The 21,258-nt window shown below is 42.9% G+C and overlaps 1 protein-coding gene and 1 pseudogene across 2 annotated transcripts; one reads left to right on the plus strand and one right to left on the minus strand.

Annotated features, from left to right (window-relative positions):
• The first annotated feature begins 220 nt into the window (after window positions 1-220).
• Window positions 221-6,896, plus strand: LOC130139086 (metal tolerance protein 4-like; annotated as a pseudogene).
• A 1,327-nt stretch (window positions 6,897-8,223) lies between these two features.
• On the minus strand, window positions 8,224-16,205 carry LOC115678621 (uncharacterized). Of its 2 annotated transcripts, none has more exons than XM_030602007.2 (8): window positions 15,708-16,205; window positions 14,495-14,863; window positions 14,165-14,424; window positions 12,404-12,521; window positions 11,828-12,199; window positions 11,607-11,738; window positions 10,762-10,890; window positions 8,224-10,673 (listed from the first exon to the last, which is right to left on the minus strand). In XM_030602007.2, the coding sequence occupies exons 1-8, from the start codon at window positions 15,828-15,830 to the stop codon at window positions 8,382-8,384; spliced, it is 3,795 nt and encodes a 1,264-aa protein (XP_030457867.1). In that variant the 5' UTR covers window positions 15,831-16,205; the 3' UTR covers window positions 8,224-8,381. The 2 variants fall into 2 exon arrangements, with proteins under 2 accessions (XP_030457867.1, XP_030457866.1); XM_030602006.2 differs by having other exon boundaries at window positions 12,404-12,545.
• Between the last annotated feature and the right edge of the window lie 5,053 nt (window positions 16,206-21,258).

Here is a 21,258-nt window from a genome sequence, read left to right on the forward strand (position 1 = left end):
CGATTCAAATTATGAAGCATGATGTCTCTCTGCTTATGAATGAGTAAAGAAGTTGCACTGACAAAAAGGCCTCCTTTTTTTGGGAGTTTTTCTTTTTCCTTTTTTGACTTATGTTATAGTTGACAACTCAAAGCGGGGTCTGCTTTCGTATTTTGCTAGAGCTCTTTGATCACATGAAGAGAGGTTTTGAGTTGTGGGTTGGGTTTGTGCTCCAAGGTCAATGGAGAGTTGGGGTGGTGGCATCGATCCTGACGCAAAAAAGCCATTCTTGCCGCCAAGACTGGTCAGGACAACGGGAATGATGCCCGTGCAGAAGCGAACAGCGCCAACTTTAACAACTATGTTTCTGCTCTGAGGCACGAGTTCTTCTTGAGATTGCCGGACAAGGTCCGGTCTGGGCTTGACCCTGAGTCTCTCTTCCATCTCGACCTTTCCAAGACCACTGGCATGGTTGAAGGCAATCTTTCAGTTTCTGGACTTTGTCATAAGTCATATAGTTCACACAGTTTTAGCTCAATTTGTCATGTAGACATGTACTCTTCCGGATATCATAATAAAGCTTGTATCTTCTCAGCACTCTCTGTTTTTTCTGTTGTCACACATAAATGGCAAATTCAGATTCATGTTTCTGATTTGCTTTTGGTTTTGGGTACAATGGAACAGAACCAAAATCCTACGATGCAGACTAATGCATATTGCAACTGTGAGAACTTCATTAACTATGCTTACTACGTAAGGGCGTATGTGGTTCGAGTTGACTTTATATTTTTCAAACTAGATATTTGAGTTTGTTTCCGTACTGCAAAAGCTTTCTCAAAGAAAACAGGTAAATAAAAGATTTCAACCTACGTAAACATCGATTAACCAAAACCCACAATACATATGTTATGACTAAAAAGCATTGTCTTAGCGAAAACGAACTATAAAATCAAAATGCTCGTACAATGTCATAAGTCATTACACTTATCCATTTCCTGGCTGGTCAGGGGAGAAGCAGTGCTATGAGAGACAGTCTGCTACCTTGAGGTTGTTCAAAGAGGTTGAGTCTCTTGAACTCATGTCATCGATGAAGATGAGAGCAACATATTACAAGCTCAACATGAAAGAGCTTTGAAAATATCAAATTGGGCCAACCCTGTTCTTGCTCGCGTTCAAGGTATGCATGGAACTGTTAATTCTACCGTCCCAGTGACTCAAATCTCTCGTTCATGGATTTCCATTGGTCATAGAGAAGTTGAACATGTGAAGAGGGCAATATTTTGAAAGAACTAACAAGTCAAGGAGTTATGACTCCAGCAATCTCTTCATGGCCGATTGAACTTCAAGGACTAAACTTACTACACTCTGAAATTGGACATAACTTAGCAAAATTTCACTAGTCTCTATTTTGAAACGTTCGTGATTGTTTATCTGACATAAAAGATCCTAATCAGTACTATCTTAACGAATAGATATGGAAATGGTTTACGTCAGAATTGATTCGATTCTCCGAATGATGTCCAACTTACTGTGTCACTTATAGCATTTTTGCACCAAAAGTGATTTAGATGACCTGATATATGTTCTTATTGCCAGATATATGCCACCGTAAAGAGTGGCTCCATAGCCATCACAGCATCAACCCTAGATTCGTTGCTGGATTTAATGGCCGGTGGTATCCTTTGGTTTACGCACTTGTCGATGGAAACAATAGACATATACAAGTATCCTATTGGGAAACTTCGGGTACAGCCAGTAGGCATTATCATCTTCGCTGCTGTCATGGCCACTCTAGGTGAGTTGTCTCTCCAATTCTCAGCTTTGCTGCTCTGTACTTACATTATTTGGATTTATTGAATAGGACATGTTTGGTTGCAGGTGTAAGAATTTGATGACATCTTTCACATCATTAGGACTTATATTGTAGGCAAAAAAGCTCTGGGATATTTCCTCTTACTGCGGAATACATCTGATTAGATAACTGTGCAAAGCCATTGGCAAAAAAATTGATAAAATTTAGTCTTCCTGCTTTCACTAAACCTTTGCTAAAAATCTTGCCACGTCGGAAGAACAGAAATAAAAGAAAAAGGTACAAAGTATTTCTAGAGATTCATCAGGATCTGATGGAAACACTAGGAGAATGACGCTTTATTTTACAGCAGATGGCCGTCTAATTACATAAATGAGCAATCTATTTTTCCATGAGATACAGGAATTCAGGTGCTTGTCCAAGCCGTCAAGCAACTTATCAGAAACCAATCTTCCAAAAGGATGACATCAGAGCAGTTAGAGTGGTTATACACCATTATGCTGACGGCAACTGGAGTGAAACTCATCCTTTGGATCATCTGCAGAAGCTCAGGGAACAAAATAGTTCGTGTGTATGAAAAGGTAAGATGGCGGACCAAATTAACCAGACTTTTCAGCCAAAATGAAGTTTTAATTTGCACTAGGTCTTTAAAAGTATGATTGTTTTAACAAGATTTCAATTCCACCAGGATCATTACTTTGATGCGGTGACGAATGTGGTGGGTTCAGTTGCAGCGGTTCTTGGAGATAAGTTTTATTGGTGGATCGACCCTGTTGGTGCCGTATCCCTCACTGTTTATACAATTTCGAATTGGTCCGGCACAGTTTTGGAAAATGTCGGCGGCACCTCTCTCTCTCTCTCTCTCTCTCTCTCTCTCTCTACTTTCCTTTGTTTATCTTGGGAAACATATTGAATCTGTAACGTCCTGAATTGAATCTGTAACGTCCTGAATTCAACCCACTTTCGTGATCAATAAAATGGATATATATTTCTCATTTCGTTTTAGTAAGTCTCGTCCGGAACTGATCATTCTCGGGATACTGACCAATAGGGAATGGCTAACTAGGAAAACGGTACGTGGACCCAAGAACTCGACCGTGAATTGAGTCTGATTCTGAGAAACGACGAGGGAATATTTTGTGCCAATGTGGGCCGGTCCAAGGAGAGTGACGGATTTGGTTTGGCCAGCGACGTACAAACGGATCGTGGGTGATTCCACATGACCGAGAGTACGCGTGGCGAACGATCCCGAACTTATTCCGAACGATCGCGACCCCCGGAACTAGCGATAAATCCTCGTGTTCTCTGGGAGATCGAGATCGTCACGACTCGAGTAATCCTAAGTCGATACGCGTAACCCCTAAACAGCTGCCCGTCAGTGAGAGACGCTAAAATCGCATTTGAGCAAAATCGATCGTGGAATTGAGTCCGGACTTCGGTGTCGAATTTTGTGGACGTACGCGATTGTTTTGCAAGGACAACGTCGTATAAGTGTGGCCAATTATATTTGGGATTGGTAGGGTCGAAAATTGGAAATTTGGCCCGGGACCGGAAAATTACCGTTTTGCCCTTGGAGCCCTAGGTGCTAATTCCGAATTTTAGGAGTTTAGATTGGAATTATCAGCCCTTATTATTGTAAAATTGGTGGACCAATCTACCCCTAGATATTTTAGCAAGATTTGATCCTAGCCATTGGTGTGAGGGCATGATGGGAATTTTTGGAAATTTGGTCAACCACCCCACTCACTCTCTCATTCTCTCTCTCCCCTCCCTCATTTCTTCCTCATCAAGCCGGTCACTCCCCTCTCCACCCTCTCCTACGCCAACTCTCTCCCTCTCCATTTTCCTTGTTCGGCGTGAACGCCGCCGCCGCCGGAGGAGCACCGCCGCCGCGCGCCACAACGGGGCCGCCGCTCGCCCCGCCTTGCACCGTCACCATTCACCCTCACTCCCTCGACCACCCATTCTCTCCTTCCTCAGCCGCCGATCAGCCCCTTGGCCGTGAACCGCCGATCGCCGCCGCCGCTTGCGCCGCCGCGAGAGCCACTGTCCGCCGCCGTGAGACCAGCTAGAGCTGCCCGTTACCCCCACCTGTTCAGCTTTGTTTGGAGCTTAGGAGCCTAAGTGAGTAATTAACCCTAAACCCTAATTAGGCTACTAAGCATTTCTAGATAGGTTTATGGTATTTTAGTGGTTAATTAGTGTAATTCTAGGGGTAATTATTGGGCTGATAATAGCGGCTGGTGTTGTGGTGATTTTAGTGGATTATTATGTTGATTTGGAAGCGGATTGGAGACCTAGATGTGCTGATTTGTGGCTGTCTATATTGGGATTAAATTGGACTAAGTTTGGATAAATTAAGGTTTATTCGCGTAATTGTCGAGGGTGCTTGGATTGACCAATTGGTGGTTGAATTGTGCTCTGTTGTTATCAAATTCATGATGCCATGTCGCGTGCATATTGTGGCCGTGTATGGAGTAGCATGGAGGGCCTCGAGTGTGCGAGTTTGTGTTGTGCTAATTGCATAAATTATGTGCCGATTGTGTGCCGAAGCCAAATTGCATTGAATTGCTTAAAATGGGCATGTTAATATGTTAATTTGGCATGTTGTGGCTGATTTGGATCGAATGATTCTTCGGGCATGCTAAAGTGTTATTTGAGCACGTCGTGGCATTTGTTGAGCATGTCTTGGCACTAATTGATTATGTGCCTAGGTGAAATTGAATGCTCGTTGTGAATTGTGTTGTTGCCCGAGTGCCGGATTGCATGGCCACGCATTTCGCATACCGAACATTGGCATGACATGAGAATTGTGCGAGTATGCGTGTCTGACATGAGCCTGTGATCACCTAATCGCCCTGATGCGTTTTACGCGAGGTTCAGATAAAATTTGGTACATGTACGTGTGATCACATAAAGCCCTGATGCGTGTTACGCGGGGTATTAAACCCGTCCTGATGCGTTTTACGCGGGACGATGCCCGGATTGCCGGAAAACGGCCAACCTGATGCGTTTTACGCGGGTTCGGTCCATATATGGAGATCGGTGTTGCGCCTGATGCGTATTATGCGGGCTAGAGACACTGGGCCTGATGCGTTTTACACGGGCCAGGAAGTATTGGATAATGTCAGACCTGATGCGTTTTACGCGGGTCGATTAATAAATGAGAATTGGCAGTGTGCAAGTGTGCATAATTGAGCCGGATCATGAGCATGGGCATAATGATGGCATATGTGTGCAAGTATGCGCGCATCGGTGAACCGTATGTGATGCCGACATCAAGGAGCATGAGCATGTGCATGGCGTACGTGTGGCCGCGTATGTTCGCGCATGTGCCATTATCGTGATTATTATATACCTAACATGCAGGGTCATTTGTGTGCTCGATCTGGGCCCAAGGGCCTAGGTCAATTAATTTTGATTTGTTAGTGTGATTGTTTGCCTGTCAGGAGGTGCATGTTAGCCTAGTTTAGGTTTAGGGGGTTTACTCGCTGAGATTCATTCTCACGGTTGTTAAAACCCACATTTTCAGACCCCCGGCCCTGAGGATGTCCGACGTGCCTATCCGTTTTGGGATCCCGTCCCGGATAGACCGAGAGGTGATCGAGTACCCCGTAGAGAACGGGGATACGTATATTAGGCATTTCACTACAGTGTGGGTCGATGTGGGCGAGCAGCATTTCCAGGCCCACGAGTAGCTTGGTGCTTTAGAGACTACTCCGGGACATTCGGACCTCTTAGGACTTTTGACGTCCCGTTCAACGGGCTAGGTGATGTAGATCCCCAGTGTGAGGATGGAGATCTGGTGAGCCCCGAGGCCTCGTTCGGAGAGGATTCTGACGACGGACACGGACCCGTCATCTGGGAGGTCGACGAGCCAGACCCGATGGATGAGGAGCCGGTAGACTGGGATTCCGACCCGGAGCCTATGGAGTCGGATGGCGAGCCAGAGCCGATGGAGTAGGACCCCGATCAGGAGGGCGAGCCTGAGGAGGAGGATTTTGAGGAGGAGCCGGTAGAGGCCGAGTCCGATCTGGATTCCATGGACTCCGAGGACGAGCCATCTGACAGCTCTTCTGAGTCATCGGGATCCGACCCGGACTAGGTACCGTAGGGTTAGCGTAGCCTTAGATAGGTCGAGCTGACACCATTTTGACCTGAGCCCTTCCTTAGTTGGTAGTCTGACCGCCCGGGCCACTTACCCCTTTTTGTCAGTAGTGGCCATTGACCCGCTTTTGGTTTTTGTGCGTATGCTGTAAATGGATATTGTATATGTTTCCCTAATGCTAATGCAAGTGTATATTCATAATGTTGTTTATTGTTTGTGCTATCCTTGGTCACGTGTTTTAATTGTACGGGTGTTGATGTTGCTTCCGCATGTGTCTTGATCTCTGTGTTGGGTGTTAGGTCGGCGACGCGTCCTGGAACGTCGCACAAATTCGACCTCGGTTGGGATGCTCGCGCGCCGTAGGGTTCGGGGCGTGACAGAATCAACCTTGTTAAACCAAACTACGCCCTGTGAAAACAAGTCGACTAATATGTTACAAAGAAAAAGCACGATTTCATCAATTCTTTGCTGAAAATTTTGTAATGACAAATGTGATCTAGGAAGATAAATGTCACTATCTCCTCTCATAGCTAATCTTTTGCTATTTGGTCTCTTAGTATCTCTTGTTGGGCAATCAGCTCCACCGGAAGTCTTGCAAAAACTGACATACCTAGCCCTCAGACACCATCCTCAAATTAAACGTGTCGACACAGTTCGTGCATACACCTTCGGTGTCCTTTACTTTGTTGAGCTTAGTAAAATTTGGGTTTTTGTGCTAATGATTTGTTGCACCTCCTCTACCTGTTATGCTCGAGTTGCTGATTCAATACAATGAAATCGATTAGTTGTTATAATGCACATTTTACATGACAATATCAGGTAGATATTGAGTTGCCCGAAGATTTACCGCTGAAAGAAGCGCACGGAATTGGAGAATCGTTGCAAGTAAAGATCGAAGAGCTCCCTGAAGTGGAAAGAGCCTTCGTTCATCTAGATTACGAGTGTGAGCAAAAGCCAGAGCATTCTGTACTCAGCAGACTCTAAAATAACCAGCGTTGACAAATCCTTCAACGAACTGGTCTTTCATCATTTGGATTCTCTAGCACTTGGATAAACTTCAGAGTTAGGTAATACGTAAGCTAAGGACAAAAGGAAGAACCGTTGTGTGCAGAATAGTTACTTTCCTCTCTTATTTGTTGCCCAAATGTTGCTTTATGGGATTTCAACTTCGTGAATTTTAAGCGGTGTCCAATATTCTACCGACCCAAAACGCGCACAAAAACATACTTGATGAGAAAAGCGTCGTTAACACAAGATGCAAGAGAAACTTTGTATGGGGAGACGAAATAAGCTGTGGAAGGATCGTTGGGGGGTCAAGTAAACTGGATACATTGAACAACGCCTGCTCTTAGGCATCCACAGAATACCATCAGTAATGTTCTACATGAAAGGTGTCGACTGCCTGTGCTCTCCTAGCCCAAACCATGCATGTGACTCTGCATATGGTTGGAGGAAAATGCTTGAAGCAAACCCTACATGCCATCTGTTTAAGAACTGTTGACAGTAACGGGCCGAATTCTCTTATGGTTGAACGGTTGACAAACACCTCCATCGCCTGTTGCTTCAAAGGGAATGGTTGGTTTTGGCAAAATTCGAGATCAGAGGTCATTGTTGATTCAGGCTGTTGAATGTGGGACTTATCCATACTGTCATTTGTCCTGATGATTGCAGGTTAGATACCAAGGATAGACTGCCAACTCAGTAGGGGGAGATCGCCGGATTGAAAAAAAAAACAATTTATGATAGATCTATTAACCACTCTCCATAAATCAGGGTCCAAAAGTTTGGTTTTTTTTTTTTTTTTTTTAATTAAAATTTTAAAAATAAATATATTATTATTATATTGGGGGCGGTCAGACCGGGCCGACCCCGTCCCCGCTTGGGGATAGACTCAAACGACGATATCGGGTACATTGCAAAAGGATCTTCACTTATGTTTACGATAATCATGACGAGTCGTGACATGCAAGTACATGTGAATCTTTGTACTAGGTTTCATTTCCATGAGAGATATCTAGCGTGGCTCCTCACAGAGAGAATTAGTTCTCTAAAGATTTTGTATCTGTCATTCCTCCTACTATCCAGTAAATAAGTACCACCGCCCTCATCAATTGTGAACGATTACCCCACTGGAAGCCAAAATAATGGAATTTTATCGTAGTAAATACGCCGACATGTTTTGTCATGACAAGAAAGAACTCTAAATTCATGAAGGGACAAATCCGAACATCAAACAGAGAAAGCTGCTATGATGATTGCTTGGCAAGCTCCAGATGTTTTCTTTCTCTTCATATAGGGGGAAAAATTCGAAAGGAGATTAAATAACTCAACTCGAAAAGAGAAAATTGTATTCGAAAATTGTGACATTCAATGGGAAATTATTGAGCACGAAAAAAAAACCATAAAATACTCAGACCTCTATGACCAAACAAGAAGATATGGACTGAATTCTCACACGACCACCTCACACCACCTCTGCACACTTTAATATAATGAGAACCTTATTCCATTGCTAGCAGCAAACAAATTGTACTCCTCAATAGTAGTTTCCTTCTTGTTGCAAGGGGCATTAATTTCCACAGGATCAGTCGAAACTTTTGTAGGAATATTTCCATCCGCCCCTACATCAGGCCCGACATTTGGATTCGATATGTTTGAAAGAGCCACCGGGCCGCCAAAATGGAAGAGGGAAAAGCCTGAGTCCTCAGGGCACACCTTAGCCGAAGAATTTCTCTGTCCGCTATCCCCACATTGTGTTGGCTCTGCAGATCTCGATCCTGTTTGAACAGCCTTCTCTTTGTTGACCTCATTCACGTCCTTCACACTGACACTTTGCTTGGGAATGCGATTTCTCTCCTCTGGGTAGTAACTGTTGGCTTTGACAGCAGGCTGATAGACAGGAACTGGACTAGTATTAGGTACAGCAGTTAAGTGCGACATGGCATCGTAGCCCATGCAGAAGCCAGAATTTCCATCTAGACCATACCCCAAAGGACCAGCGTACATATAATTACTTGGATGCGGATATGGCACTAGCCCATTAGTGTGAACTGCTGGCCACGGAACTAGATTTTGAGGGTAATAACCAATGGGTGCATGACCCTGAAACATCTGGAAGTACAAACTTTGGCTGTGCATTTGGGGAAGCGTTCCTTGATACTCAGAAGCTACACTGAGGTTCCCGTTTATATCATTTGAGGAGTGGGGCGTTTTAACTGGTGTATAAGAAGCAACACCAGTTGCCATGCTATCAAGTGGAAACCCAAAAACTGGTTGTCCACCCAGCACATCCGTTCTATCCCTAACCTCTTTTGCCTCCGCCTTGACTTTATGACATTCAGAACGGCTATCACAGGTTAAGGCTTCTCTTCTTTCTGAATGTGGACAGACATCCTCTGAATCCGATGTAGATGAAGACTCTATGTTTCCATGGTTTGAGGATGCATTGCTGTCTACCTCACTGAGGCATGATGAGCAGTTATCGGAATTGGAAGTGGAACTCGTAACAATATCACTTGTCCCATTACTGGTACCACTCCTTGCAAGACATGACCTAACTTCCTCATCAGTAGCTTCTCTTGAGTCGTGAGCATCTGCTGCACTAGCATCAGGTCGGCTTTTGCAAACTTCATCTGCTCCACTGCCAGAATCAGTAAAATCTTTCAGATTGGAAACTTTCTGATCAGTTCCAATTAAATCTCGACTATCTTCGCTTGAACACAACTCAACAGCTGACTTAACATCACCAGACTCCTTCCCTTGTATACTTAAACTAGAGGAAAATAAGGTAACATCAGAATCAGAGTTGCTCCGAGGGTACTTTTGCGATTCCATGGGCTCCCACACTTTCCTAGAATGGACTATATCCCTGCTAGTAATGCTGCCACTATTTGCTCTGCTTTTTGGTCTTCCAACACTATGAGCACAATCCACTTGATTATACTTATTGCTGCGATGAAAATTCTTTGATACATCAAATGCCGATTCTGAGCTGGTCCCAAATTTCCCCTCACGAGCTGCTCTGGACCCAGCAATATGTGGACCAACCTTTCCTCGTTGACAGTTGATCTCGTTGCAGCTACACGAATGGATATCATATCTGTCATTCATCCTGTTTTTGGGAGACTGAAACTTCTCACAGTATTTGGTGCCAGAGTTTCTAGATATTGATTTCTGTGAGTTCGTTCTTGTCTGCCTAATCCATCCATTCATGCCCCTGGAGTGAAATTCAATATTCTCATTAAAATATCTTGACTCAGATCGATTAGCCGCAGCACCACTTTCTGAAACAACAGCAGGTCTACGTCTGTCAGACCATCTGAAAAATTGTTCCTGTAATCCTTCTTTCTGAAACTTTGGTCTTCTCTGGGAAATTTGGGATATATCTGTCATAAAAGAACCAGCCACATCTTTCACATCGGCAAAATCCACCTCTGAACTCTCATTAAATGAATTTTCTACACTACTGGAGAATGTTTCATCTTCTCTATCCAAAGATGCAGACTTGGAAGTGACAACATCACCAGCGTCACAAATTGAATCGCCACAGCTAGCAATCTCGTTTGGCTCCTCAATGACACCTGGTCTTGGTTCATCCTTCAGGTCATACGAAACAGGAGGAACATCATCCAACATGTCTTTTTTCTCTCTATCTCCTTCTTTTCCTTTCAACCTCTCTTTTCTTCTAAGCTTTTTTTCTCTTTCTTTTGTTCTTCTCCTCTCCTTGCGCTCCTCTTCTTCACGCTTCTCCTTCTCCTCTTCTTCCAGAAGTTTCATCTGCATAGTTATTTTGAGCTGTGTTCATGGTACTTCACAGAGAACAAACATATTCAATGCAAAGGTGTTTCTTTAGAAAGGTGCAGACCTGCTTTTCTAACGTGATAATTTCTTTGCAAGCAATATGCACACGTTCTTCCAGCAACTTCAACGCAAGACAGACAAAAATGCTGTGTGCATTTTGCCGTGCTGTCCCCTCTCTAAAAGCCTTCTCAACCTGAAAAGCATATCACAAAAAGTCAGATGAGATCCTGTATTAAACTGAACCAAAACAAGGTTCACCAAAATCAAAAGACCAAAATGACTTGAGTATATCTCTGATAGATCTATTCTTTGTGGTCAGACACTCCCCGATGATCCATAATTCAAGTATCTAAATTAAACTTCAACACCTCAAAACCATCAATCTGATGGAAACACTTTCGTTGTCCTCTCATATGCATCTTATTGTTGTCTCTAGCCAGTCTACACGATTCTTACTTCTCTACTTGAGATATGGCATCAACATAATCATGAAAGTACCTATCTTCTGTTCATTTCCAATTTAAGAAAACATTCAACAATACCCATAAATCAGGCAACAACTACTCAGCTTATAGCAAATGACATTACACCTCGACTGTGCTTAGTGACCATAGCCATGTAAAAGTTTTAAAAAAAACAGCTCTGCGAGCAACACAGCACGAACTATTAATTATGGAACTTAATGTCTAAACTTGAGCTATACCATTGAGTTAGAACTCGATTGTGAACATACAATTAAGCTAATTCGAATCTCCTCTTTATGACCAACATTATCCACGCAGTAGTCAACAACACACAAGGGAACAGAAATAGATGCCTATAAGCAAGATGCAGTAGAATTCCGAGTAAATGTTTGATACATAAGAGTGACTGCTATGTAAGACAGCAATCTGAAAAAAGTCAACATGCCTGCTCCTTGAATATAACAATTGCGGCATCCAGAAGAAACTCTCGAGCAAGTTCGGGACTCTTTGCATGCTTCTGAGGACGTGAACATTCTCCATCAAGATCATTCCTATCCTTGTCCATGGAATCATCATCCTGAAAGCATACATACAGTTGAGTCAAGCTCCAGAGCCATGCCTATCATATGTTTGAACATAAGCTTTATGGCTCAGAACTTCAACTACCTCTTCTTCCTCAGCCTCTTCGGCATGTTCAAAAAACCTTCTAATGCTCTCCCCTCTTGTAATTGTCACGAAACCATTGCCAACTACAAGCCTACTATGCACACATTGTTGACCTTTTAAAGCATGAGCTTTAACAGATATGTCAGTAGATCGCCCATCATGTTTCCAAGCCCTCAAAGTGATAAAGCAAGCATTTAAACCACCAAGATCAAGCCCAGTGACTTGCACACTGTCACTCAGGCCAACGTTTTCAAATTCCAGAATGTCAGACTTCCCTTCTCCTGATCCAATTGCCCATTCAAAATGATGATATAACCCCACAGAGTCCACAAATGTTTGGTGCCAATCAGCATGAACAGTGTCATCAGATACCTGAGAGAAACAGCCAAAGCATAATTGTAACTGCTGATTACAGTAATCCAAAGTCTCATGAGAGATCCAGTTTCTTCACTTTTCGATTGAATAGAACATTATTTGAGCTGGTTGTCTCTTTTTAATGATTCACCAAAATCCAGATAAGGAAACTAGAAGCCATTATCAAAATAAAACAAACGAAGAGGATAGGAAATCACAAACCTCATATTGGAAGGCTGTATCTGCAGCGCAGAAACATCTAGTACATCGAGGTTCTTTACGCATCCGCTTCAGCTCCTTTAACTCCTTGAACTCACGAATGACATTCCTTCTGCAATCTCTGCAAAACCTCTTGCTGTCAAACCTGTACATCCATGCCAAACTTCAACATTACACAACTTTAAGAGCTATATATCCATTCAGAAAAATGTAAGTCACAGGCAAAAATCAAAAAGACAAAAAATCTTCCATGGAAAAAGATTTAATCGAGTTCCTAATATTCACACTCAAAATTAATGATACTCTCATAGTAAATTCTGTTCCTCGTGTAAGAACTTCCTTTTGGGTCATTATATAACAATTAAACAGTATAGCCATTTCTCTAGATCAAGCACATAGGTCTACAATTACATTTTGCAATGACCAATCCTTAGATAAATGAAATAAATCTTTTGCATGGCAACATGGAGAGGAAAAAATTATGTTTACATCCCTCCTAATACCAGTCTATGAAGCAGGAAGGAGACACAGATCAAGACAATGATTCAAGAATCAAGAAAGTGAAAATTCAGTGAGATAATTTGGGATACAGCCAGGTAATCCCAGATAAAGGCAATGACAAGAAATTTCTCTTTCTACAGTGGAAAGTACTGGCCCATCAATTATAATGGAACAGGTAACAAAAGAACAAAGACATGGGAAAGTCATAGGTTATACCAACCATTACAGCATGTATCATAAATCCCGAAATCTCCCGTTATTTTTGCTCCAAAAAGTTTGAGAGTCTGTGGATTCAAAACCCAGATCACTGACTCCTCCCACAACGTCCCCCATCTCAAAAAAAAAAAAAAATCTATGGGGCTCAAGCGGTCAAGCCAATCCACCCAAAGTGCTTCTCATGCTTCCCCATTCAAGACTCTCTGCGTTTTATATTTTGTCAATTAGGTTGCTCATTGTAGCTGTAGTTGGAGCGTTTCATGGTATAGCTTAAATTAATGGAGCAAATTTGATGCTTTTAGCTGCCTGATGACTCAAAATAAACTGAAGAGTTAATTGAGACTATCATGCAATCCCCACAGGCACAAGCCAAGAATATAAGTTAGCTTCTCGACTTGATACCACGGTGAGATAGATAATCCACATTGAGTATCTTTTCCTAGACCATCCTCAGATGCAAGCATTCCTAGGTCCCTTCACTTGGATGCACTCTCAGATCTCGGTTGTCTGTTTTCGCAATATATCTTAAGCCCACCCCCCCCCCCATAATCCACATTGAGTATCTTTTCCTAGACCATCCTCAGATGCAAGCATTCCTAGGTCCCTTCACTTGGATGCACTCTCAGATCTCGGTTGTCTGTTTTCGCAATATATCTTAAGCCAACCCCCCCCCCCCCCCCCTCCCTCTCTTCCCCAACAACAAATACCACAAAAAAAATAAAGAAATAAAAGATAAGGCCACAAAAAATCAAAAGTACCTCTCTCATAAAAGAAATGCATTCTTAAATGTAAAACAATTATGTGACTTGTAATTATCGGATTTTGGAAACACGTTCAGGACTAAATATATTCTAATTAGTAGAAGAACTGGATCTTCTCAAAATTGAGCTTCTTATCTCCATTTATAGCTATGCTAGGATAACCACCTTCTTAGTCAGTATAAGGATATCGCAGCTCTTATCCAGACCCCTCATCGAGACCCATAGTTCTCCTGCTAAAACCCACTCATTTTAACTGCATGTTGTATATAAAGGAAGAACCACACACCTGTACATGAGCCTCTCAATAAAATCCTCTTCCTTCATCCTCAAGAGAGACTGCCTCGTCTCTTCACCCAGAGCTGACCAGAAGTCCACCAGTGTATCACAAGAAAGTCGGGCTGTATGCAATGCACATGTTTCTCTCATCCCATGTCCTCGGCCATAATTTGTCGTATTTTGGCTGATCCAACCCCTACCTCCGCCGCCGCATGCATCAGGATAAAGTAATTCACGTTCCCGTTCTCTTGCACGTGCACTGTCAAATACCTGATTCAAGCAAGTTATCAGCAAGTGATAACAAGAATTTGATGATATAGTCATATAGAATTGCACTTACAATTTGGAGCCCCTTCAAAGATTTTGAAAACAAGTAGCCATCTAGAATGGTCAAGGACCCATCACGTGTTGTGGTTAGACCACCCCAAGGATGCACAGAAGGATCTTGAATCTCTTCCTGACACCTAGTAGTCACACTCAGTCCACCCTCATCCTGAGTTTTCAAAGAAGCTGCACTATTATCAGTAAGGTGCCCAACTGCTCCCTCCTGCTGGAAAGACTTCCCATACATGACAATTTGTAGAAACCCTTCAAGTAGCAAGCCATTGCAACGAGAACAGTACATGTTCTTACGAGCCTGCTCAAAAAGGGTCTGCTTATCAATCCTCAGGAGCTTTTGTCTTGCCTGTGGGGACAACTCACTCCAGAACTACAAGAAAATTTTCAGGTCTCCATCTTAGTACCGAGTCAATACATATGTCAACTTTTCAAAAAAAAAATCCATCTGGCAAAAGCCAAACATAAAAAGGGACGGAGGAGAGTAAGAGAGACATGATTATACAAACCATTACAGAATACAAACTACTTAGCGATTTACGTTTCTCGGTAATTAATTTTATAGGCACACAAGAAGAAAAGTGCATATGAAGTTGACATCTACCATTCTCCTTCTTAAAAACTATTTCAACTCTTCTAGTTTCTTCTATCTGTTTATTGCACTTAAACATAAACACTTGGACAGCATCATAAGGCATAGTTTTAAGGTGATATTCTTTGATTCTTTTTCTCACTAAGGCCCCTGAACCGAACAAAAGAGTCACCACGGGCAGAAACTTTGCACAACTGTCCTCATAATTCACATTGGCAATGTTGCGAAGCTCAGAGACCGTGCAGCCCTTATTCAATACACGATACTACCGCAATGGACACCGACATACAAATAAAATTGCATACCAGCTATACATTCCTATAATGCTCATCCTAAATCCTTACTACGTCACGCACACGCCCGATTACCATTTAATTCCCACGAGTATGTCCAATAGAGACTGCATTCAAAGAGGATCCGATATCCCGATCGACATACTACCTATCGAAGCTCCCTAAAGAGGATTAGCACGCAAGGACTCAATCCGCATTAATTCGACCGATAACGATACAAGCAGATCAACACGATCGATCGAAATCCGAATCCAATTCAACGAATTCGACCGTTCCCCACGACCAGGAAATCCGGGCGGGGGCGGGGGCGGGCGCGGGCGAGAGCCCTCTACCTTCTGGAGCTGACTGTAGCCCACGTCATCGTGCTGCTTGGACCAGAATCCCTTGGCCGCCGTCCGCACCGGGGAAGCATCGCCGGATTGGTCATTTCCCTCGGCTAATCCAGGCATCGTCATCTTTCCCCCTCAATTCGATATCCCCCGTCCAGATAACAATCCGTCCATCCCCCGCCAGAGGGCCGAAGATTCGCCTCCCCGCAAATCTAATCTAATCCAATCCAATCCAATCCAATCCAATCCCCCCGCCCCCAAACACACCCTCAACACCAACCACAACCCCAACGACGACAACAACAACAGCAGCTCCGATTCGGATTGCTCGATCGCAATCTACCACCAGTCCGATATCTCGAAGAGCAAGGCGACAAAAAAAAAACCCGAAAAATCGAAATCCAATCTCAATCGCGACGCCGTCGGAATCGCAGATCGGCGAGGGGGATTGGAATCGGCGGGGGAGCTCCGGTGAGATTCGATTGGGGCGGGGGAGGGCGATGAAGAATTTTCTTCCGTAGAGAGAGAGAGAGATCAGAGAGAGGGAGAGGGAGAGCGCTTGGGGTGAGAGAGAGGGAGAGAGAGAGAGAATGCAGGGTTTTGGTTCGACGATGAGATTTGGTTCTCTCTCTTATATAATGGGCTACCAAATGAGAATGTCTAGAGAGAGAGAGAGAGAAGAGGAAGAGAGAGAAGAGAGAGAGAGAGGGAGCTCTCCTTAGGTAACAGAAATGATGGGGCGAATGAGGCCACCGCGGTCAAGGCCGCTCGTGCGAGAAACGAAGGATTGGCGTCGCCATTGGAGGAACGACATGGTTTTAACTTGGTAAGGTCCTCTAAGGGTGATGGCACATCGTGTTGCCATGGGGTGCAATATGGGGGCTTTTTGTGTAGAGATGAATTAGGGCTATTGGGGGTAAGGTTTTTTTTCTTCTTTTCTTTTTTTCTCCCGGGTGAGAGATCGGCCGCCCGCCCCCTTGGCCCGCCGCCCTGTCGCGGCCTTTCTTTATTTGGCCCCGTCTTTCCGTGCGGGAGGGCACGTTTTGTCGGGCTAAACGGATCTGAATCGGCAAGTTTGTTTTTATGCGGATCGTGATGATCGTTCTGGACACATTTATGAGTCGCGACTTCTGGCCACGGTGCTATATGGTAAGAGAGAAATTAGGGGGGTTATCGAGGGTCTGCGTTTTTGCGAGCGAGAAATCAGCCACGCCCGGTCGCGTCTTGCTTTATTTGGCCCGTCTTTCTACGGAAAGGGATTGTCCGTACCGAAAATAACCGTTGCCGGCTCCAAGAACCGTGTTGCAGATGGGCCCGTTTCGTCGAGCTAAATAGATCTAGCTCGGGTGGGTTCGGATTGACGAGTTTGTTATGCGGATCATGATGATCGGGGAAAATCCAATACGTACGGGGGATTCATTCTGGGCACATTTATGAGTTGCGACTTTAGGCGCGACGAAAGTAGCTTGCTAGCTTTACGGTTACGAATAATGAGAAAATCCGATATGACGGGAAAATGTTTACGGGTTCATTTAAATTACATTTATGAATTACGACATTCGGCATGACAAAAAGTAATTCGTTAGCTCACGGATAAGGAAAATTTGATATGACGTGAATACATCTACAGGGTCATTTTAATTACATGGTTGCCGGGTCCAAGGACCGTGTTGCGGGAGGGCCCGTTTTGTCAAGTTAAACAGATCTGGCTCGGGTGGGTTCTAATCGACGAGTTTATCATATGGATCGTGATGATCGGAGAAAATCCGATACGACGGGTATATTAATTTGGGATTTTACTCTCCGTTTGTCACAGGTATATCAATTTGTGATTTTTCATGATATTAATCCAATTTAACGAATGGTAAATTTATCGCAAATGTATCAATTTAGGGTTTTTTATGGTCAAAAATTAGTATGAGGTAAATATGTTACAAGTATATCAATTTGGATAGTTTAGGGTAAATTTGTCAATTCGTGGTATTAACCCTCGTTAAATAGTATCTCAAGTAAATTTTGTTCTTAGCTTTGACAAAAGATATTTTTCCATACTAAGATTTGGACAATAATGAGGAGTGACTTTATGGACATCAGATTTTGAGTTAATTATACACGTCGAAATTGAATTTGTGATCTCGAGATGTTTAAAGCGCAGCGCCAATTCGATTATCTTTCGAATGAATCAGATTATATTATAATATGAAACCAAATCGGTAGCGATAATTCTGGCCTTACACAAATTGCCACTACTGAATGCTAATGAAGCCTGTCATATCAAATAACACAAAAACAAAAAGATTAAAATTAGCTACAGACTAGGAATAGCCAATAGCTATTTCCGGGAAAAAGTTAGACAAAAACATCTATTTCTCATTATTAATTGATAAATGAGTATATTATCTTCTTTCAGGGAATATCGATGTAAAGTGACAAAATCGATAAAATCCTAAGAACAAACTAAGAAGATTGATAGAAGCAAGATAGACCTCGATAAAGGATGAACAAATCTTAAGAGCAGAAAGTTCGTGAAGACTTGAAGGTACTGTAATAAGGTGAACAACTAAATGAAGTCTTGAATACTAATATATTCAGGAAGACCAACCAGATGGCTATACGTAAGTCGAGGAAGCTTAAATAGACTCACGAGAAGCTGATAGAAGCTCACTATATCAATTGCAGGGAGATAATCTTCACGTGATTTACTCAATTTGGATAGAAGTCTCATATATATCTCTCTCGACTTAATTTGTTGGTCAAGACCAAAAGCAGCTCACTTAATTTTGCTCACTGATATATGGTGGTTCAACTTATAACTAAACTTTGTTTACTCTTCTACACTAACAGTCACAACTAGACTTGAATCCACTAGTAATATAAGGGAGTCGTTACAAAGTAGCAAGTAATGCTTCTATCGGACGATAGAACAAACCATCAGAATGCAAGTAGAGCTTTTACACTTGTACACTTCTCTAATCATTGATTACCATAAGCAACAAGAACCCTTCGATATAGTGGGTCACGGACAGATAATAGCACAGTCGCACAACAGAGAGAGAACTTGATGGTAACAAAATGTAAGCTTTCTCGATTTTCCATCTACCACTTTCAGTGTGCTTTGATCTTCTTTTATAGGCGTTCCAACTCCAACCTATCCGTTGGACAGTCGTCGAGACGATAAAGAGCCGTTAGAGTTTGATAGGAGCAACGCCAAAGTGCATGCCGCCCATACGGTCTATTCTTAAAGGCAAAAGTAAGGTTTCCCAAAATGAAATCTGCTGCCGTTGTCAATCAGTTGTTCCTCCGACTATTTAGATAAAGCTAGCAAAAACTACTCCGGCTCAACACTAGTTATCTTGCCGCGAATTCTTGGCCTTGTAAACGGCTATCTTCATTTTGTTCAACGATCGAATCAGATGATAAACATAAAAATTTTCTTAATCAATTAATAGAAGCATGATAAGTAACTCCTACCAAGTTAATAAGAGGACGTGCCTATATCAATGATCAGATGGGGCTATTCAAGCTATTGAGCTGGGATTGACTTGTGAGCTTCTACCGGACGGTCTTCTTGAGTATATGATTGATTATGGCTCGATTTAGATGTTCACCATGTTATGATCCCTCCAAGCCTTTAAGGGTATCTCCTTCTTGCAGACTTGTTCTTCCAACTCGCAGACGCCTTTTTCACGATTTGCTTAGGACACCATTGATCGACACAAGGTGCTGCCGATAGCAATATCAGCAATCAATTTAAAACATCTGCAAATATCAAATAGGATTTAGGATGAATAGTTCGGTGATCATCAAAATGCTACCGGATGGTTTTTCCAATAGAAAGGGTATTGTGGCGACGCTAACTCCTCCTTCCCACAAGTGACTGAATCTCTGAGGGATAATGATACAAACAGTCCCTGAGCTTTGGCTCAATGTGTAATTTGGTCCCTGAACTTTTAATTTGTTCAATGTAGTATATGAACTTTAGCCTAATGTTCAATGTGGTCCCTAAACTTTCAATTTGTTCAATGTAATCCCTGAACTTTTGGTACATATTCAATTTAGTTCCTAAACTATATGAAAATACACAATATAGTCCCTGAACTTGAATTAATGGAAGGACTACATTGTACATTTTTATAAAGTACAGGGACTATATTGAATATGTATCAAAAGTTCAGGGACCACATTGAACAAATTGAAAGTTCAAGGACCACATTAAACATTGGGTTAAAATTCAGGGACTACATTGAACAAATTAAAAGTTCATGGACCAAACTACACATTGAGTCAAAGTTCATGGACTGTTTGTGTCATTTTCCCAATCTCTGAACCACATTTTCTCAGGTTTTCATGCACCTAGGTGTCCAATCAGCTTAGTTATTATATCTTTTAAAGATTGAGAGGTAGCGTCTTCATCTCTTATTTTCAAAAGCCCGAATTGGTAATCCAAGAAACGAGTATCTAGAAGGGTCATTCGAGCAACAACAGGTAATCATTTTTTACCATGGAAGGATAGTGCAAGACGAATAGCACCAAAGTGAAGATATGTATACCTTCAAAACCCTTTTTCCATCACAGCAGCACTCACGCCTAGCCGGATCCGAAACTAGGGTGGGGAGGGTGCCACAGGATGATAACACTAAGTCCTAAAACTTATGTCGATTTGACACTTGAGTCATGGGTTTTTATTCCGTGCATTTAAGTCCTAAAATTTTCGCTATTGTCCACATTTGCTTCTTTGTTAATCGAAATGTTTTTGTGACTTTTTCTATTATTTTTTCAATTCATGTCATGATTAACATGCCAATAGAAAGTGAAATAATGTCATTTAGCATTAAACTGCGTAGTTTTGTGGTAAAGATAAACTGTAAATAAAAATAAATTGAAAAATAAAAAATAAACTGAAAATTAAGAATAGGAGGAGGGGATCGGAGGGTGACAACAAGGATAGAAGGTAATAGCGCCGCCCCCTTTGTCACTGGCGAGGGCAAAAGTACACTATAAGTACCATAATTTGTGTACGGCGATCACTTTGGTGCCATAACTTTTTTTCGGATCACTTTGGTGCCAACTTTTTTGAAAAATGATCATTTTAGTACCAATACTGAAGTGGCTCGCCGGAAATCCGATGTGGCGCTGACACGGCTCGCCGGAGAGGTCCACGGCTCACCGGAGAAATCCAGTCAGCATTAAAAACCAAAAACGACGCCGTTTAACCCGCTGACATGTACTTTTTAAAAAAAATTTATATTATATTTAAAAAAAAAAAAAAAGAGGCTGCAGTAGCGGCGAGGGAGCCCTTGCCGCTGCTGCTGCCAACCCACTACCGCCAGGAAGGGCCGGGCCCTGCGGTGGTGGTGGGCACAGTGGTCGGCGAGGGTCGCCGGCCCCTGGTCGGGGCCCGGCAACCCTCGCCGAGCCCAGCGAGGGCCGACCTCGTCGTCGCCTCGCGACCCAGGCGACGGCGAGGTCTCGCCTCGCCGGATCCGGCCCTCGCTGGGCGAGGCGAGGGTCGCCAGGCCCCGACCAGGGGCCGGCAACCCTCGCCGACCATTGC

The sequence above is a fragment of the Syzygium oleosum genome, unplaced genomic scaffold (assembly GCF_021117445.2).
Source record: "Syzygium oleosum isolate NSW1041296 unplaced genomic scaffold, Sole_v2.1 Sole_v2.10, whole genome shotgun sequence".
NCBI classification, from domain to species: domain Eukaryota; kingdom Viridiplantae; phylum Streptophyta; class Magnoliopsida; order Myrtales; family Myrtaceae; genus Syzygium; species Syzygium oleosum.